The sequence below is a fragment of the Pipistrellus kuhlii genome, unplaced genomic scaffold, assembly GCF_014108245.1.
Source record: "Pipistrellus kuhlii isolate mPipKuh1 unplaced genomic scaffold, mPipKuh1.p scaffold_m20_p_1, whole genome shotgun sequence".
NCBI lineage: Eukaryota > Metazoa > Chordata > Mammalia > Chiroptera > Vespertilionidae > Pipistrellus > Pipistrellus kuhlii.
This window is the reverse complement of record NW_023425404.1, coordinates 26,179,325-26,196,557: the sequence shown is the minus strand read 5'-3', so window position 1 is coordinate 26,196,557 and position 17,233 is coordinate 26,179,325. Positions and strand designations below refer to the sequence as shown.

At 40.1% G+C, this 17,233-nt stretch overlaps 1 protein-coding gene across 2 annotated transcripts; it reads left to right on the top strand.

The window, feature by feature from the left end:
- Positions 1 to 164: 164 nt before the first annotated feature.
- Positions 165 to 12,542, top strand: MAPK1IP1L (mitogen-activated protein kinase 1 interacting protein 1 like). Of its 2 annotated transcripts, none has more exons than XM_036436158.2 (4): positions 165 to 305; positions 8,614 to 8,635; positions 9,293 to 9,985; positions 11,264 to 12,542. In XM_036436158.2, exons 2-4 carry the CDS (start codon positions 8,618 to 8,620, stop codon positions 11,273 to 11,275), a joined length of 723 nt encoding a protein of 240 aa, XP_036292051.1. In that variant the 5' UTR covers positions 165 to 305; positions 8,614 to 8,617; the 3' UTR covers positions 11,276 to 12,542. The 2 variants fall into 2 exon arrangements, with proteins under 2 accessions (XP_036292051.1, XP_036292050.1); XM_036436157.2 differs by having other exon boundaries at positions 195 to 305; positions 9,262 to 9,985.
- The last annotated feature ends 4,691 nt before the right edge of the window (positions 12,543 to 17,233 follow it).

Below are 17,233 nucleotides of genomic sequence, written 5' to 3'. Positions count from 1 at the left end.
GGCCGGGCCGCAGTGCCTCCGACGGCCTGCAGGGGGCGCGCGCGGGCCCGCCCGAGGGGAGGGAGGAGCGCCCGCGGGGGGCGGTGCTCGCGGCGGCGCCGGCGCTTCCTGTTCCGGCGCCGGGAGGAGCCGCGCGCTGTTGGTACTGCCGCTGCCGCCGGTGCTGGTGCTTCCGCCGCTGGTGCTTCCGCCGCTGGTGCCGTGGTCGCCGCCGTCGTCAGTCGGGCTGCGCCTGGTTCCTCAGCTCTCGGCCTCCTCGGGCCCATCGCTGCTCCCGGACCTCGCTGCGGGCTCGGATCTGCCGGGTGAGGCTGCTTCGGCGCTAACAGGGGCCGGGGAGGCGGCGAGGGAGCGCGCCCGAGCGGGCGGCGGGCGCCGTGGCGGAGCGGCTGGTGGCGCTCTTCCGGAGCTGAGCGTGTTTTTCCAGGCTCTTCCTTGGGGCCCCGGAGGAGGCGTTGGAGACGGGAGGTCGCGCCCTCGGGTGTCTCCGCGCCTGACTCAGGCCGGGCCGGGGCGGGGCGGGGCGGGCGGGAGCGGCCGGCCCTTCCCCCCGCGCCTGGCCGGGCGGGCGACCGGCTCCGCGGCCGGTTCGCTCCGGTTCCCCGGCCGGTCTCCCTCCCTTTGTTCCCGGGACCCCGCGGGGCCGCCGCCGCGCGCCCCAGGCCCCCACACCCCATTCGTTTAATTCCTAATAAAAGGGAAGACCTGGGTCCGAACAGATTCTTGGGGGAATCTCTGACCCTAGTGTACGATTCCCCGCCGTGTGACGCCGTCCCGGCCCTCCTCCCTGGAGGCGCTGCTGGCAGGCAGATACGTTCCGTGAAATGCCCATCGGAAACCCCGGAGTTGTGTAAGGTTTTGCTATTTAGGAGCGCTTCCTAGGCATGGTAGCTTACAAATGGCTGACCATTTTCCGTTTTTGAAAACCAGGAGTAGTGAGTGCTTTTACTATATAAAGAAGTCTAATGTCGAGCATCAAACCATACGCAGCACACCGGGGGTGGGGGGGGAATTTTTTTGAAGACGTTGCTACTAAAGAAAGACTCGCACACCTGGTGGTTTTTAAAGGCCTGAACTCTTGTTAGAGGCGGAGTTGTCTTCAAACACCTTCCCGAGGTTCTTTGTTCGGGAGGGTTCGTTGCGCAGGAGGAACAACTTTTCCTTGCTCCTGGCGTCGCAGGCCCTCCCATTCAAAGGGAGTTTGTCTCAGGAACTTGAGGTTGAGCTGCGAGTGTTGGAATGTTGGCCGCGTGCTTTTCCTCTCTCCTGGAGGAACAGAGACCCACCTCTTAAATATATAAATTTTATTGATTTTTTTTTTTTAACATAGAGAAAGGGAGAGGAGGGATAGAGAGTTAGAAACGTCGATGAGAGAAACATCGATCAGCTGCCTCCTCCTGCACACCCCCCACTGGGGATGTGCCCACAACTAATGTACGTGCCCTTGGCCGGAATCGAACCTAGTACCCTTGAGTCCTCAGGCCGAAGCTCTATCCACTGAGCCAAACCGGTTTCATCGAGATCCTGAGGCCGGGTGTGTTTTGAAGTTCAGAAATATTGTAATTTTCACCTGTAGATTTTAGAAACAGGATAACGGGCACAGACATAACACCACCCACCACCACCCCCTCTTCTCCCCCCCCCCGTGGGGTTGAGGCAGCATCCCCTTAATGCAGCATTAATAGTTGTGCAGCCATAGGTGTGCGTTAATGGAAACTGTAAATAGCCTCAGGTCAGATTTTACCACCAAATAAGTTTTATGCCAAACTTGAAAGGCACCTCTTTCCATTTCGGAGGTTTCTGCGTTGAGAACTGGATATAAAGGTTTATGGATCGATCATCGTGATTGTAAAAGAGAACAACGCTTGTTGAGTTTTTGCTCTATGCCAGCCAGTGCCCAAGAGATTTGTTTGCAGATCTGTAAGGTGGATACTATTCCCGTCTCCTTTTACTTCTGAGATTTGGAAAGTTCATCCAGTTCAGAGCCAGCCAATGAAGAGCTGTGTTCTAGTCAGGCATACTTGTAGCCTTTACTCTTTTAGCCATGTGCTATATGCCTGTGTGTAAAGGAAGACGAGAATATATCTGTTGCCCCTCAGTATTTTTCTACCACTATTATAGGCACTTGATTTATGAGTCCCATTTAGCCTCTGGCATTACTAGCCAGTTCTTTACAGTGGAAGAAACAGGTTTATTCATTCAAGTAAGCTAGCTGACCCAGACTGAGACAGTCAAACCTTGGTCTAAAGGCCCTCTGCTAAGACTTTCATATCCCTCCCCTTTCTGTATTCCAACCCATCGTACCTGCTAACACTACCCACAGATCCTTTCTTACATTCCTCAGCCTCTGCACAAACTGCTCTCCTTTCCCTAAGCCTATCCCACCATCCCCTATTCATTGTTCTTCAGACTGCAGAGGCACTGCTTGCCTGAATTCCTCCCCAGGTCCTCCCTTCCTTCATTCCATTATAGCTCTTTGAAGTACCCTCTTAGTGCCTGTGCTTAGCACCCCAGGTAATGTTCAAGCACCAGACTGAACTCCTGAAGCATTTCATACAATACAGTGCCTAGCACATGTGTTCCAAGAAGTAGCTGAATAAAAGTAGACAATACGGCTAACAGGAGGTTGTTGGGGAAATTGTTTTAAGATATATTGATTTTTTTTACAGAGAGGAAGGGAGAAGGATAGAGAGCCAGAAACATCGATGAGAGAGAAACATTGACCAGCTGCCTCCTGCACCCCCCCCCCCCCCCCACCAGGGATGTGCCCACAACCAATGTACATGCCCTTGACCGGAATCGAACCTGGGTCCTTTCAGTCTGCAGGTGGACACTCCATCCACTGAGCCAAACCAGTTTTGGCAGATTTTTTAAAATTGTTTTAAAGAAGTTTAAAATGATCAAAAACTTAAAATTCCCAACTTCTTCAGTTGCCCAAATGTAGGATAGCTAAAAAACTAATACTAAAAACTGTCATATATTTAAGTCAAAATTTATATATTTAATATAACATTATTATCATCCCCCCCCAACTAAACAGATCATACCGAAAGTCCTGATTTATCTTGATAGGAAGAGCATTTTAATAAACATCTTACTATTGATTGTTAAATGTTACTTACAATTGTCTGTGAAGCAGTGGAAATTATAACTTTCGCAGATGAAAACATGGGCTCTGATTAAGCTTGCCTTTGTCAAAAGATTCAGTTAAAAAGATTGATGTCCAGTCCTGGTGGGCGTGGCTTGGTTAGTTGGAGCATCCTCCGGTGCACCAGAGGGTGGTGGGTTCAGTTCCCGGTTAGGGCACATGCCTAGTTTGCAGGTTTCATATGGTATGTTTGCCTGCTGGAGATAACAGATTAATGTCTGTCTGTCTGTGTGTCTCTCCCCCCCCCCCCCCCATTCTCTCCCTCCTATTCTTTTCCCTTCCTTTCTCTCTAAAATCAATTAAAAAAAAAAAAAATAAGCAACTTCTTTAAAATAAATTCCAGGATTGATGTCCAGTTTTTATAACTGAGTAGTCCCAAACTGTTTTTCTCTATCACAATTTGGTGGCCTTTTGAAATATTTCTTGTCTGGTAGTCAATAGCAATTTATGGAGTTCAACTTCCTTAAATCTTCCTTTGATTGAATTACCTTTTTTACCCTAAAGGCCAGAGAAATTACAGAAATGTTTTACTTTTCTAGTGTATGTTAAAAGACATTTCATACTCTATTTTAAAATCACTATTCTCACGGCTCATAAATTTAAATGATTATTTTTCAGTTGATGTAGATATCTTTCCATAGTGGTAGTAAGAGTTTTGGAGGAAATAGCTTAGGATTATTCCAAGAAGAAGAAAAAATGAAAATCTTGATTATAAGCCTTTCTTTTTTGTTTTTGCCATTTTAAGGTCGAATTTACCTCATCTTAATTAGCGTAATCCATGTTTTGGAATCCTTTAGAAAAATTTAATTTTTCAAACTTTCTGCAACATTTCTCATATTGAGACATTGATGCCCTGCTTGATTTTGGTTTTTTACCTTTTTATGATGAAATTATTCCAGAATGTAAATTGGAATGTTTCCAATTAACATGAACACTGTTCATTCTATGTATGGAGAGCAGGTCACTTTTTCCTGTGCAGTGATGTAGAACAGAAAGTGACCTACTTCTAATTCTTTGGTCAGGGCTTCATTGTTTTAATGATATGATTCTAGAGCTTCCTCTGCCTTCCAGGATTTGATTTTGATTTAAAATTTTGAAAGACATGGGGGGAGGCAATGGTAAGATATGTACACAGATAATAATTAAGAAATACAGAAGTAGAAAGTAAAAAAGTTTTTTTGAAAGAATTGTGAGTATTTATGGGATAACATTTTGATAGAATTCTATGACTAACTTTATATTATGTATAAAAGTTTTTCAAAATCTAAGGGAAACAAATAATTCTAAAAATCTGAACAGCAAGACCATATGAAATGGAATTGGTTGCTTTGTTAGTTCTCTGCTCCAAAATTAATGTGAACTTTGATACAGAACCATTTTCTGTTTCAGCAAGACTTACCTGTTTGAAAAGCATGTTAGTCTTATGTGGACTTTAAACTTGTCATTCGCTGATAAGTTTCTTCAGGTGTTAGTCCTAAGAATTTACTATTGTGCAAGTGGCTTTTAGTATAAAACAAACTGTAACTTAGGAATGAATGGATAACTATATTTGCTATACATTCAAGGTGTGTTTTTTCGTATCCTGAGCAAAAAGCAAATTTATCACAGTTGTGAATTAGTAGGCCTCATGTTCTGTTTCTTCATTTTTATGATAACCAAATCATATTTAATAAAACTCTTAACTCAAGGATGGCTCAGTATTACGCAAAATACGTGTGTGTGTGTGTGTGTGTGTGTGTGTATAGACACACACACACATATATATGTTGATTGGGTCAGAGGGAAACAATAAGATTAACTTATTAGATGCCAAAAGATCTTTTAAATTCCAAACAAAATTAATTAATTAATTTACTTAATCTCAAACTAAAAATGAGAATTAACTTAAACATTAGATGCAGTCCCAGGAGATTTGGGGACAAAACTTACGTGCTTACTCTCACTATTTAACATTTCTTTGTTGTTTTAAGTCCTAGTTGATGCAAAAAAAGAAAAGAGCTATAAATATGGAAAACAGAACGTAAAATTATTTTTTGCAAATGCCATAATTCTCTATCTGGAAATCCAGGTAATTAACTGAGAAACTTTGAAGAATAAAATAATTCAGTAATTCACTACTTACAAAAGTAATACACTGATTTTAAAAAGCCTTTCCAATGTATGAACAATCAATTAGAAAATACAGTGAAACAAAAGAGGCAGTTTTATAACCACAAGAAAAAGTTTATTAGTTAGATATTTATCTCATAAGAAATGTGGGAGACATTTTTTAAAACTACTGAGTGATGATAAATGACAGTTATGGAAACTAAGGAAACATACCTTGTTCTTCAATGAGAAGATTTGATATTTTAAATATATCAGTGTCCCCTGAAGTAATCTGTAAATTCAATGCAGTTTCAACCAGAACACCCAACATACTTTTCAGAATTTTTTCTTTACAAAATGACCGGGGAAAGGTAAATATGAAAATATTCAGGAAATTTTGGAAAAAGGGACAGTAATAGTAGGGCAACTGACATGAAAATGTATTAAAAATTAAAGATTCCATAATTAAGATAGGGTTTTATGGTGCAGATAAGTAGAAAAGAATAGAGTCCACAATACCTGTGGGAAATGATGGCAGCCTGTTGGTAAAGAGGCTTGGTTCTGGAATCAGACTGTACCTGGGTTTGAACCCCTTCTCTTACTGGTTACTAGCTCCGAGACCTTAAATAAGTTAACTTGTTAAGCCTCCTTTTCCTCAGCTGTAAATAGGATGGTAATAGAATTTGCATTTGTGGGGCTCTGAGGCTATTAAATGAGATTATGCCCTTAGCATGGTGCCTGTTCCATGGATGTCCAATAAATATTGGTTTAGGGGTGTTTTTTTTAATTGGTTGCTTTTAGAGAGAGAGAAGGGGGGGCATTGATTTGTTGTTCCACTTATTTATGCATTCATTGGTTGATTCTTATATATGCCCTGACAAGGGATTGAACCCACAACCTTAGAATACCAGGATGATGATGTTCTAACCAACTGAGCTACCTGACCAGGGCTAATTAGTTGTTAATAACAGAATGTGTTAAGGTTGTCAAGTAAGTTGAGAAAAGATAGGTTATTTCATAATTATTGTTGGGAAGAACAAAAAGTTTAAACAACTTAAATTATAAAAATACAGTAAGAGAGCATAGGTGACATTTCAGGGGGATAGTTGGGGGAGAGAACGATGTGCGAGAGATACCTCAATTCATTGCCTCCCATACACACCTGACCGGGGATGGAACCTGCAACTTAGGTATGTGCCTAACTAGGACTGAATCCAATACTTTCCAGTGCACAAGACAATGCTCCAACCAACTGAGCCACACCTGCCAGGGCTGGTGACATTTTTTTGTTAAACTTGGAGTAGGCAAGGCCTTTATAAGACAGAAGCTGCATGTAGTTGAAAAATTCATAAGTTTGACTACACAAAATTAAAAGTATTTGTAGAGCCTAAATATACCATTTAAAGGATTTACGGACAAAAGGAACTCAGGATAAATTTTTTGTCTCATGTATGACAGACAGAGCTAGCTAATTTCCTTACTATCTTATAAAGCTTTTTTTTTTTTTTTTTTTTTTTTTAAGAAAGATGTATACTACTTAGTAAAATTATCAAAGGCAAAAGACTATTGTACATACAGTCTTACTCTATTTACTAGAGGCCCGGTGCACAAAATTTGTGCATGGGGGGGAGGGGGAGCTGTCCCTCAGCCTAGCCTGCACCCTCCCCAATATGGTACCCCTTGAGGAATGTCCTACTTCCCATTTAGGCCCAATCCCAGTGGGCCCGTTCCTCCCCTGCCAGCCTGGTTGCCCCTAACTATCCTCCCCTGCATGTCTGCCCCCCCCACACACACACACACACACACACACAGCTCTTCCCTGCTGGCCCAGTCACCCCTAACTGCTCTCCCTTGCCAGCTTGGTCACCCCTAACTGCCCTCCCCTACCACTCTGGTTGCCCTCAACTGTCCTCCCCTGCCAGTCTGGTCACCCCCAACTGCCCTCCCCTGCCGACCTGGTCCATCTCCCCCCCCCCCCCCCCCCCAAGTATCCTCCCTTGAAGGCCTGGTCATTCCCAACTATCCTCCCCTGCAGGCCTGGTCTCCCCTAACTGCCCTCTCCTGCAGGCCTGGTTGCCCCCAACTGCCCTCTGCCGGCCTGGTTACCCCTAAGTCCCCTTCCCTGCAGGTGTGATCGCCCCCAACTGCCCTCTCCTGCCAGCCATATTGTGGTGGTTCACATGGGGGTGGCTATCTTTGACCACATGGAGGTGGCCATGTTGTGTGTTGGAATGACTGTCAGTTTGCATATTACCTCTTCATTAGATAGGATATGAATGAAGTCTAAGAACAAGCAAAAACTAAGAAAGTGATTGCTGGGTAGAAGGGGAGTTAATTAGAAAGGAGTATGAGTAAACCTTCTCAAGTAAGGGAAATGTTCTGTATCTTGGACACTGTTGACCTAACATTTAAAAGATCCTTGCATTTTATTAAATGTTCATTTATTTCAAATTAAATAAATTGATAAAAGTGGTCTAAGGACATGAGCAGATTTACAGAAAAAGAAGTATAAATGAATATTAAATTTAAAAGATGCTCTACTTTCTACTTAAAGAAATCTAAGTTTAAGTAATATGCCAATTTTATTTTTTTATTTTATTTTTAAAAAAATATATTTTATTGATTTTGTACAGAGAGGAAGGGAGAGAAATAGAGAGTTAGAAACATCGATGAGAGAGAGTCATCGATCAGCTGCCTCTTGCACACCCCCCTACTGGGGATATGCCCGCAACCAAGGTACATACATGCCCTTGACCGGAATCAAACCCGGGACCTTTCAGTCCCCAAGCTGACGCTCTATCCATTGAGCCAAACCGGTTTCGGCCGTAATATGCCAATTTTAGTCTACTATAATAGAAACAATTTTTATAAATTTAATATCCAGTGGAGAAGAAGAGTTAGAAGGGAAAGGTAGGCAGTGTAAATGGGCAAGTGACTTTAAATTGGCATAGACTTTTGAGATGGAATTTAGATAACTACCCGTTGACTGGAAATTTTACTTCAAGTACTTTTCCCTGGTGATAGATCTCACTCACGAGTGAGCAAAAATATATATATTTGGACATGTTCACTATATCTCAAACACAAAATGCAAGCAAACCTAAACTGTCACCAACATGAGTGTGTCAGCTAAATTATGGATCACTTTCATATGATGTGCAGGCAGTAAAAACAGGTGAAGTTGATAGAGCTGTATGGGTTGTTACAGAAATGTTTCCTATATAAAGTAAAACTCCTTACATGAATGAATAAGATTCCATTTAAGTAAAAGTAATATATGCATAGAAAATTCCTTAAAGAATATATAAGAAATAGTAAGCACTGGTTTTGAAATATTCCTTCTTCCTTTCTTTTTCTTCCTCTCTTTTTGATTTTAGGAAAATGTCTGATGAATTTTCGGTAAGTTGATGCACTTATTCTTTACAAGTTTTTAGCTCTTAAGAAAACAACATAGTTCTAATAGTGGGGCATAATTCTTTCCATTTAAAAGAGATGCTTTCTGTGATTCTTGGGTTTTGGTGGATCAGGGATGGTGGTGGTATGTGATTTTGATAGGTTATTTGCCTTAATTTACTTACATATAATGTTTGAAAATATATTTTGAATTATTTCTATATGAATCCTTAAGTAAAGAATTTCTAAATATTCTATTCTGTTCTCTTTTAACCTCATTATTAATAATAGCCAGCGTTCATTAAAAATTAAATGCCAGGCACTGTGTTAACTGCATTACACAAATTATCTCATTTAAGCCTCAAGTTAACCCTAAAACTATTTTTGAGGAAGCTAACTTTCAGAGAAAGTATGTAACTTGTTTGAGGTAAAGTGGAATTCAGATCTATAGTGTGTTAATTAGTTGTATTTAGAAAACTAGCTTCTTTGAGAATTTTGCAATGCAAAGTTGATATTTGGGATAACCCCTCAAGTTTTGTATTAAATGAATTGTTTTTAAACTGAACAGCTTTGCTTTTGAAGATGTTATAGAGTCTTATAATCATGTTTGGCGTGACTTATTCCTAAATAAGATCGGTAAGACATGCCTTTTTTGTATTGCAGTTGGCTGATGCGCTACCTGACCACTCCCCTGCCAAAACTTCTGCTGTGAGCAATAAAAAACCTAGCCAATCTCCTCAAAGCTGGCCAGGTTCCAACTCTTGGAATAACCCAAGTGCTCCACCTGCTGTGCCATCTGGACTCCCACCGAGTGCAACCCCGTCCACTGTGCCTTTCGGATCAGCGCCAACAGGAATGTATCCCTCTGTGCCTCCCACTGGACCACCTCCAGGACCTCCAGGACCCTTTCCTCCTTCCGGACCATCATGCCCCCCTCCTGGTGGTCCTTATCCAGCCCCAACTGTGCCAGGTCCTGGCCCCACAGGGCCATATCCTACACCAAATATGCCCTTTCCAGAGCTTCCGCGACCATATGGTGCTCCCACCGATCCAGCTGGTCCTTTAGGTCCATGGGGATCCATGTCTTCTGGACCTTGGGCACCAGGAATGGGAGGGCAGTATCCTACCCCTAATATGCCATATCCAGGGCCATATCCCACACCTCCTCCCCAAGCACCCGGGGCAGCACCACCTGTTCCATGGGGCACTGTTCCACCAGGAGCCTGGGGACCACCAGCACCATATCCTGCCCCTGGGGGATCGTATCCCACACCAGGACTCTATCCCACACCCAACAATCCTTTTCAAGTGCCTTCAGGACCTTCTGGTGCTCCACCAATGCCTGGTGGCCCCCATGTGAGTGTGTAATTTGTTATTTAATGTGCACTAATGTTCACATAGGCACAACTAAAAGATTACTTGTCTCCAGTTTGTGAAGGAGGATTAGAAAGCTTTTTAAACTTTCTTAAAAAATGGTGGGTAGGTATGTGTAGAGTAAATTTCAAATTTCAGGTAAAGCATTTAAAAAGATAAAAAACAATTATGTTATTCCCAGTATTAAAAATGAAAAGAAAAATTTTCTAAAGATCCTCAAAGGCATTTTTGAGGTAAAGTGAGAGATGCATTACATTAGACTTTTAGAAAACATTTCTCAATAATATAGTATCTCACCAAAGCACAGTTTAATAATAGCAATCTCAGCCTGGCTGGCTTGATACAGAGGTAGATCTTTTTTTTCCCGTTGTAGTTGACATTCAATACTATATTTTATCTGTACTCACTTTTAGTAGTGTAGTTGTTAACAAAAGCTTCGAAATAAGTCCAGCTTCTTTTTGTTCCACTTATTTATACATTCATTGATTGATTCTTGTATGTGCCCTGAACCGGGATCAAACCCCCAACCTTGGTACATTGGGATGATGCTCTAACCAACTGAGCTACCTGGCCAGAGCTCATTATATTTATTTTTGTATAACATTTATGCACAAACTATTCTGTTATAAGCAGCCGGAAGAAACGGTTGGTTACTAGAGGTATATTTTTAGATAATCCAGGGCAGTGAATATGTAACATTGCTGCAACTTTGTTACAACTTTTTGTAGTGTTTTTTAGCCAAAGTTTTTATTAGATTCTTAGCATTTAGTTCAAGGTCTTACCACTGTTATAAATTGTCAGTTATGTGTAATGCTTTATACTCTACTGTCAGCCAAGCTGGAGTATTGTTGACATCTTAGTCGAGGAGCCTGTCTTGGGCATATGACCAAATAGAGAAACAGCCCACTTCTCCCATGAAGTAAACTAAGTGAGTATTCAAACACAGTCAGGATGCTCCCTGAAGAGATGGAAATCTATTTACTCTTAACAAAAAAATCAAATATGCAACTAGATTAACTAAACATCTACCTCAACTGTAAAGGAAGAAAATCTTAGTTAAGTAACTCACGCCTCCTTTCATTATTTTAACTATTTACTAATATTCGCTTTAAAAAATATTTTTGTAAATTGTATGCCAAAATTAGTGGGATAGCTTGCTGTTTGGATTTATTAAGCAATAAGTTTAAGCCATAGCCAGGAGTTAAACTCCATTTACAAAATCTAGAGGTTTATATATTTTTTTTTTCTTCTCTATTGCAGTCTTACCATTAAGTTAATGGATGAAGAGATGACGCTTTGCTTTTTGAAGTACATATGTATGCACAATAATGCATATATAAAAATTGCTGGTTTCACTATTAGAGGGCATTCATGAAAGAACAACTGCTCCTCTCAGAAGATATCTGCCTCTTGTTCTTGGATGTATAATATATCAGATGGATACAATCAGATAAAAATGTAAATCATTCTAATGTGATTCTTACTCAGTTTTTATGGAAAGTGAAAATAAATTTATTGAATAGCTCTTTGATAGAATTTGTATAAAACAAATTTTGGATTTGTTTAAATTATGAAACTACAAATTTAAAAATCTAAGATGATGTGTGGATTATTGTTAGAACCTGCAACCTCATTGGCAAACTATTTCAAGTATTTTTCTATAAACACTTTTTCCTTAAATGAACACACTTTGAAAAATGTTGTCATAATTTAAAAAATTATGCCTTTCAACATCTTGTGCTGCTCTATCCATAGAATAAACAAACATAGTCCTCTTGAGGTTATACTTTCAATATACATTTTTAAACTGGCAGTAATTAATATCAGATGTTGAGTTTATTAGGAAACATTAATTTTTATCCTTGAAATTTTAGTGAAAGCTTTTGTTTTGAATTTCACCTGATTTGTTTTACTTTTAACCAAATGGGTCAGACAGCTCTTAAATCTGCCATTTGTATGGAAACTTCTTTTTATTGCAGGCAAGCATGTACGGAAATTATACTCCTAAAGCATTGGTGATCTCTATTGCTTTAGAATAGATTTGACGTGTCCATACTGCTTTGAGAAGAGCTCAAGGAAGGAAATAATTCTCTCCTTTGTCTTGAACCTCACAATAAAGGCAACCTTAGGAGTTGCTTCATAAGGACAAGTAATTGTATTCCCACAAATCACTCTTCCACCCAGTCCCTTATAGCCCCTTCCTCGGTTTTTTAGGAGCACATCCTTTCATTCCTCCCTGACATGGAAAACTGGCACACCCTCGGGGCTGTCATAAACACATGTAGCCATTTTGTTTAAAGAACCTTAAGTCACACAGGCATGACTGTTCTCTTTGTACAAGTTGATCAAAATACGATCTGTCAGAATCTGGTTAAGCTATGTCATTGTCTCTTGCATAGTTTCCTGGATCTGTTTGTAAAGTGCTTAAAGCTAAACAGTTCAGTTCTGTATTTGTTGACAGGTAAATAGGTTTAATTAAGTGCCATTTACTCTTAACAATGAAAATAATAAAGTGTAGATTTCTGCAATTGAGTTTAAAGAAGTGTGATTGTATTACTTAAATAAGTGTTGTTTGTAACCACCAAAATAGTCTGAGTAGTTTCTTGGCACCTTATCTTTTAAATCAGATTCTTAATTTTGGGATAGAACTGATCATGTTATTCATGAAGTAACATTTTGAAACTTTTAATATATCCATTGGGTTTCTAAATGTATTGGTTGATTTCTTCATTAACATAAGCAAATTTATGCTAGAACTCTTGTTTTTGCTTAGAAATACTTAGTAGTTTGTTTTTCTGATAGTTAAAATGTGGAGAATGCCAAATGCTGCCAATTTAATGATTTGATAGCTACCTCCTTTTACAAAACCAAGATGGTCACCTTTGGGAGGAAAATTTCAGTGTTTAAACCTCCCTTTAAAGTAGAAGATAGATTCAAGCTTACAGAATTGAAACTAATTTGTTTAGATATTTTCAGACTGGTCAATGTTGTTAGACAGTTCTTACATAGTGGCACAAATGGTCTTTTTATCTTTCACCTCACTGCAAGGCCAAGTAGCAGCTATTTACAACACTTTGGGACTCTGTTGTCAAGGTAGCATCCAATTCACAAGGCATGTAGCCTTAGAGTGCCCTGTCTTAAATTATCCAGTCAGTTTCCTGTCAGCTAACTGGAGGCATAAAATGAGGAAAAGTAAGGTGGCAGCAAATATATCACTCCTTATGCTTATTTTGGTTGTCCTGTACTAGGATTAAGTTGACAGCTCTGGCTTAAGATGGGATAATTAATGTCATACTAGAAAGGATGATGTTTGACTAAAAGAAGAAGAGGTAGCAAGTTTGGGAGTCTAATTGAGGAGCCCGTTTATTTTTGGTGAAAATCTTTTGTTGAAGGATTTGAAAGACCATGAACACAAGCTTTGGAATTACTATTCCCAATAAGTTTATTAACTTTACTAGTGACCCACACTGTGCCCTAGACAATACTGTATTTAATACTGTAAGCTTAATTCTCCATCTCTTATCACTATGCAAATATTTGGAAACCTTTGCTTTCCAAAACTTTTCAAAGGAATTAAAAAAAATTTTTTTAATGGAAATCAAAGGGAACAGAATTTGCTTCTATATTTGCAATTCTTCAGAGGATCATTTCTCAAATCGAGGGAGAAGTTCTCAATTCTCAAAGGTACTCTGGGCAAAAAGTATTTTTAGGTTCAGGGTGGAGTTAAGAAAAGCAGACATTTCAGTGGGGGAAGCATCTAAGGAAGCTTTCTTTTTACAAAAGAATAATTTGCTTTCAAAAATAAGTCATGCTAGGCTAAGATGGGTTTATAGAAGACTACTTGTTAGTCTGAAGGGAATGTGAAGTATAGAATATGCTGGCATTTGGACTTGAAGAGCAAGAATTTTAAAAGTAAATTTGATGGAGATAGCTGAGATGTGTTTAAGAATAGTGTTTCTGGAGTTCGAATGTTAGACTTTGAAATGTTGAACCTAAAAAATGACAATGAAAAATTAAACTTTGGACCTTATAGCTACACATTCAGTTTTCAAGAATCAAGGCGCCTCAAAGAAGCTTAATATCTTGACTTGTCTTTGCTGGACTCGGCCTGACACCTGTTCATGCTTGAGGATGGCTGCTTGCAGCTCTGACACCTCAGCCCTGTTTTATTTAAAGCTATATATTGGTTATGCAGGGACAGCAAAACTTTTTCTTTTTTTAACCCAACAATCTATATTTGCAGTCACTGAGGCTCTTTCTTGCCTCAGGGGTGAGAAGTGTTTGGTCTGCCTTATTCACAAAGGCTTCCCAATCATAGTCTGGCTGCTCGGTCATCTCGGAGGGCTCAAGCCAGCCTGGCCCTTGGCCCTTGCTCTTTAATCTCCTTGAGCTCTCCCATGGTCCCTGTCCTCCAGCTCCTTGATCTGAGTCATGGCCCCAGTAAAGCTGAACATCTGGGAAGACAGTTCCTCCTCTTTAAAAAAATCGCCTGCCATCAGGGACCCCTGAGACCTGGCTTCTGTCTCTCCTGTTTCCATCTGAGTTGGCTGCTCCCCACTGGGCCCACTCGGGGGGCTCAGCTCCGTGATGCTGTCTGCATGTCTTAGTGTGTTCAAAGTATATTCGCAGGAGCTTGTGCCTGGTGAGATCACTGCAGTCCATGGTTCTCAGCTGGAAAAAGCAGCCAGACATTAATTACCCAAGGGCTTCCTCCCTTCTTAGCCCATTTTACTGCTTATTTTGAGTAGATGACAGTAATAGAACAGAGAAGAAAAGGGGTGTATTTTTGGCCTTGGTCTGTCATTCCACTACAATGGAATATTAGAATATTTTCTGGGAAAGAAGTCAGTTGGGCCCATATTTTACCTCATAAATAATTAGTGCTACCTATTGTACTCAGATGTACAGCTTTTGAAGTTTTGTGTAGGTGAACATAGTTCTCAAAGTTTCAATAAAACACTGTGCCTAGTTTGCCTATCAATCAGTTGCCTACACTTGTAAATGATTAGTGCCATGTCTTCCTTCCTTACCCTGAAAAATCTAGTGCTGGCTTTATTTAAGTGCCACAGCTATAAATCCTGGGAATTAAACCTGAGCACAGACCTTCCAGTGTTAATGTTTTTGAAAAGCAGAAGGCTAAATTCAGATGAATCATGCTGACGTACTTCGCTATACATAGAAAGTGGTGAGCAGCTTTCAGGGAAGACTATAATCCTAATAAAGCAATATTTAGTATGAAGACACTTTATTTTCAGAATTCTACCAAGTAAAACAAAAATGCCAATAAAATGATCAGTATTAAAGAAATGCAGTCTTCTGGCTGTAGACTATTTCTGAGAACTGCATTCATCCAACAGACACTTCAGTGTCTGTGATCCAGGTGCTTTGCCAGATGCAGAGATGCAGAGATGAAAACCAATGCCTGTCCTTGAGGGTCCCAGTCTAAGGGTGGCATTCCAGAATTCATTAGTATGCCCGTTAGTTAACCTACATCAACATATTTTGGTATTCCTGCTGTTGGAAATTGTAGACCAGCCTTGGGGCATTTTAAAGAGCAAAGTATGCTCTACTTTTTTTTTTTTTTTTTCTTCTTTCCCTTTTGAAGAAGTTAATGTTTTCCAAAACGATGGTTTTGTCAGTATAACTTTTCAAGCATGCAAAGTAATGGGATGTTTTTCCTCCTCACTTTCCCCTGGATGAAGGCACTTGCACTGCCTGCCATTGATGAGCTGATACTGATTTGTTGCCATTAAGTAAACTTGGTTTCTTTGTGCTCTCTAAAGGGTTTCTGTATTTTTTTTCTTGATATTGTTATTTTTTTCATTGACTTAATGACAAATTTAATGTATGTAATTGTCTATGCATTTTAAGTTAAACTGCGTAGAATGTGATTTGAGACATATCCATTTGTATTATGACCTGTAAGCAATGTGTTTGAGACGTGAGGTTTTATCACCTGCTGCTGTATTTGTAAACAAAGACAAATGTTGCTTTAAGAAGTAATTATAATTAGGACTAGACAATGGATGTGATACTTGATATTTTTAAAGATAAACTTTTTTGCTTTTGTGTATTATACCTGAAAACTTTAAAAAAAAAAAAAAAAAGTATTTTAATGGCTTCACAGTTTTTCCATGTATTTTATTCTTAGGCCCAATTCTGGGCTTCCCCAAACAAGTCCAGAGCCTAATTGACTGCAAATTTGTTGACATAAAGAAAGACAAAGGGCCTGACACCCCTGTGTTTGTGACCCGCATTCACTGAGGCATTGATATAGGCTCTCTGGGAACAACCCTTCCTCCACAAACCCTCTTGTGGCAACTTGTGCCACTGTGAGGGTTTCCTCAGCTGTTCTTTGTAGCCAAGTTATCTGTATACAAAGTTAGGGGGCCTTCCCTATCTGCTCCGGCTGCCACCGCCCCCACTTGCTTTTATGAAAGACAGTTTTGCTCTTTCCCTAACTGCTACACAATTAGTGATGATCACATTGTTAAATTTGGTATATCGATAGTTTGCCATTTCTTTTCCACGGAGAGAGTGTGGGGTTACCCCAGAGTGAATGGGCTGTGAATGAATGAATAATTTGTAGTATGTTCTACTTTGGAAAGGGAGTTTTGCTTTTTGCCTTATAATTGGACAAAATGCAGCTATAAATTTTTAAATTGCATTTGATGTCTTATTTTATATCCCCTAGAAGCTGTGAGATATAAGACCACTTGGGAAAGGCAGTTTTCCCCCCCCCAAAGTGAAATGACATTGCTTTCACAAGCCTTCTTTCCTAGTTACCTCACCCAAGTAGGTTTGGTGGTTTGTTTGTTTTTTAATCTTCACCCAAGGTCATGCTTATTGGTTTAGAGAGGGGGGGAGGGAGGGAGAAAGAAACATGGATGTGAGAGAGAACATTGGTTGCCTTTGTAAGTGCCCCACAACCTAGGTATGTGCCCTAATCAGGAATTGAACCCACAACCTTTCGGTATAAAGGACAACTCTTCAACCAACTGAGCCATAGCAGCCAAGGCCCAAGAAGCTTCTTTTGTTACCACCATACTGAAACTTAGGACCCTTTTGCAACAAATCTGTAAAGCAATATAGAATCCTAACTATTAGCATGTTTGTTTATTTTCAATAAGACAATACTATAGAATTTCAATACCAGAAGAGAATTTGGGCCATCTCCTAGTTTGTGTCTGTAGCATTTGGGCATTATTCATATTTGGGCAGGTTTTTATG